At 39.3% G+C, this 2039-nt stretch overlaps 1 protein-coding gene across 1 annotated transcript; it reads left to right on the top strand.

Annotated features, from left to right (window-relative positions):
• The first annotated feature begins 391 nt into the window (after positions 1-391).
• Positions 392-1777, top strand: LOC149065109 (uncharacterized). The gene has a single exon (XM_089254266.1). The coding sequence runs from the start codon at positions 392-394 to the stop codon at positions 1775-1777; it is 1386 nt and encodes a 461-aa protein (XP_089110392.1).
• Positions 1778-2039: the final 262 nt, after the last annotated feature.

A 2039-nucleotide genomic window follows, 5' to 3' on the forward strand; every position in this document is an offset into this window, starting at 1 on the left:
GCCATATGAGTGTGAATTTTGCGACAAAAGGTTTCCCGATTTGTCAAATTTAATTCACTACAAAATTGTTCACGCCAAAGAAAAGCCACATGCGTGCGACTTATGCGATAAGAAGTTCCGGACAAGCACTTTATTACGCTCGCACAGAAGAGTCCACACTGGAGAGAAACCGCATGAATGTGATTTATGTGGTAAACGATTTGGATCGTCGTGTGAATTGAAGATTCACAAAAGAAGGCACACAGGAGAGAAGCCGTATGAGTGCGAATTTTGTGGCAAAAGATTTTCGGACTTGTCCAATTTAATTAACCACAAAGTGGTCCACACCAAAGAAAAACCACATGAATGTGACTTATGCGATAAGAAGTTTTCGAGAAAGTTTGAATTGGGTATGCACAAAAGAGTTCACACTGGAGAAAAACCGTATGACTGTGATGTATGTGGTAAAAGATTTGGGGTTTTGAACAGTTTGACAAGTCACAAAAGGGTTCACACTGGAGAAAGGCCGTATGAGTGTGATGCTTGCGGTAAAAGATTTAGAGAAAAGATAGGTTTAGAAAATCACAAAAGAGTGCACACTGGAGAAAGACCATACGCGTGTGAGTTTTGTGGTAAAAAGTTCAGAGAACAGTCTAGTTTAAGGCGTCACAAAAAAGTGCACACTCGGGAAAAACCACATGAATGTGATTCTTGTGGTAAAACTTTCGCGGAAAAACAACATCTACTCAGACACAGATTGATCCACACTGGTGAAAAACCATATGAGTGTGAATCTTGCGGCAAAATGTTTCGCACAAAATCTACTTTGAACAGTCATAAAAAAACCCATACAGGAGAAAAACCACATGAGTGCGTGATTTGCGCTAAGAAGTTTGGGCGTGTGTCTAGTCTGAACAGTCACAAAAAAATTCATGCCGCAGAAAAGCCGTATGAGTGTGAGCTTTGTAGAAAGACATTCTCAGATAGTCGTGGATTAAGAATGCACAGTAGAGTCCACACCGGAGAAAAACCGTATGAGTGCGAGTTTTGTAGTAAAAAGTTTTCATTATGTTCCAGTTTGAAAGTACACAAAAGAATTCACACGGGAGAGCGGCCACATAAATGTGAGGTTTGCGATAAAACGTTTTACGATCTCTCTCATATAATTAAACATAGGAGACTCCACACTGGAGAAAAACCCTATGAGTGTGACGAATGCGGTAAGAAATTTACATGCAGTTCGAGCTTAACAAGTCACACGAAGCTTCACACTGGAGAAAAACCATATGAGTGCGAACTTTGTGGTAAAACATTTACGTCTAGTTCTAATTTAAATAGGCATACAAAGGTGCACACAGGAAAGAAACCATTTGAATGTGAGTTGTGCTACAAGAAGTTTCGTCATAGCTCCTCATTAAAATGCCCCAAAAGGTCACACAGTGAGAAACTCTCATATGAATGCGATGTTTGCCACAAAAATTCTAAGGAGTACTCTGATTTAAGCAGACACAAAAAGGTTCACAATGGCGAAAATCCGCACGCTTGTGAAGTTTGCGGTGAAACATTTTCTCGCAAGTCTCGTTTAAGCAACCATGCAAAGTCCCACAACGAAGAAAATCCATACGAGTGTGACATTTACAAAGAAAAGTTTATGGAAAGCTCCAGTGTCAAGGACCACAAAAAAATCCACTCCATAGAAATGCCATATGTGTGTGAAAATTGCGGCAAATCGTTTGCAGTTAGTTCCAGCTTGAAAACACACACGATGATACATTCGCTTGAGAATGTCCATGACTGAGTAGGTTAACTGTGAAAGATTTTTCAAAACATTGTAGTTTTGAAGGAACATTTGTAAATGGGTCTTTGAGAACATTTTCGGATGTAAGGACGGGATTACCCTATAAAAGTTTGATAAAATCCCTTTTATAAAACTTAAAAAATCCAGCCAATAAGGTTACATTCGAGCAAATGCAACCGGTAATCTTATTGGTTGAATTTTTCAAGTTTTATAAAAGGACTCCACAACAGGCAAATTGCCCAACGAGGTGGCTGACTTAAGA

This window comes from Pholcus phalangioides, unplaced genomic scaffold, assembly GCF_987345545.1.
Source record: "Pholcus phalangioides strain wild (caught in Gottingen) unplaced genomic scaffold, Ppha-v1.0 ptg000041l_1, whole genome shotgun sequence".
In the NCBI taxonomy this organism is placed as follows: Eukaryota; Metazoa; Arthropoda; class Arachnida; order Araneae; family Pholcidae; genus Pholcus; species Pholcus phalangioides.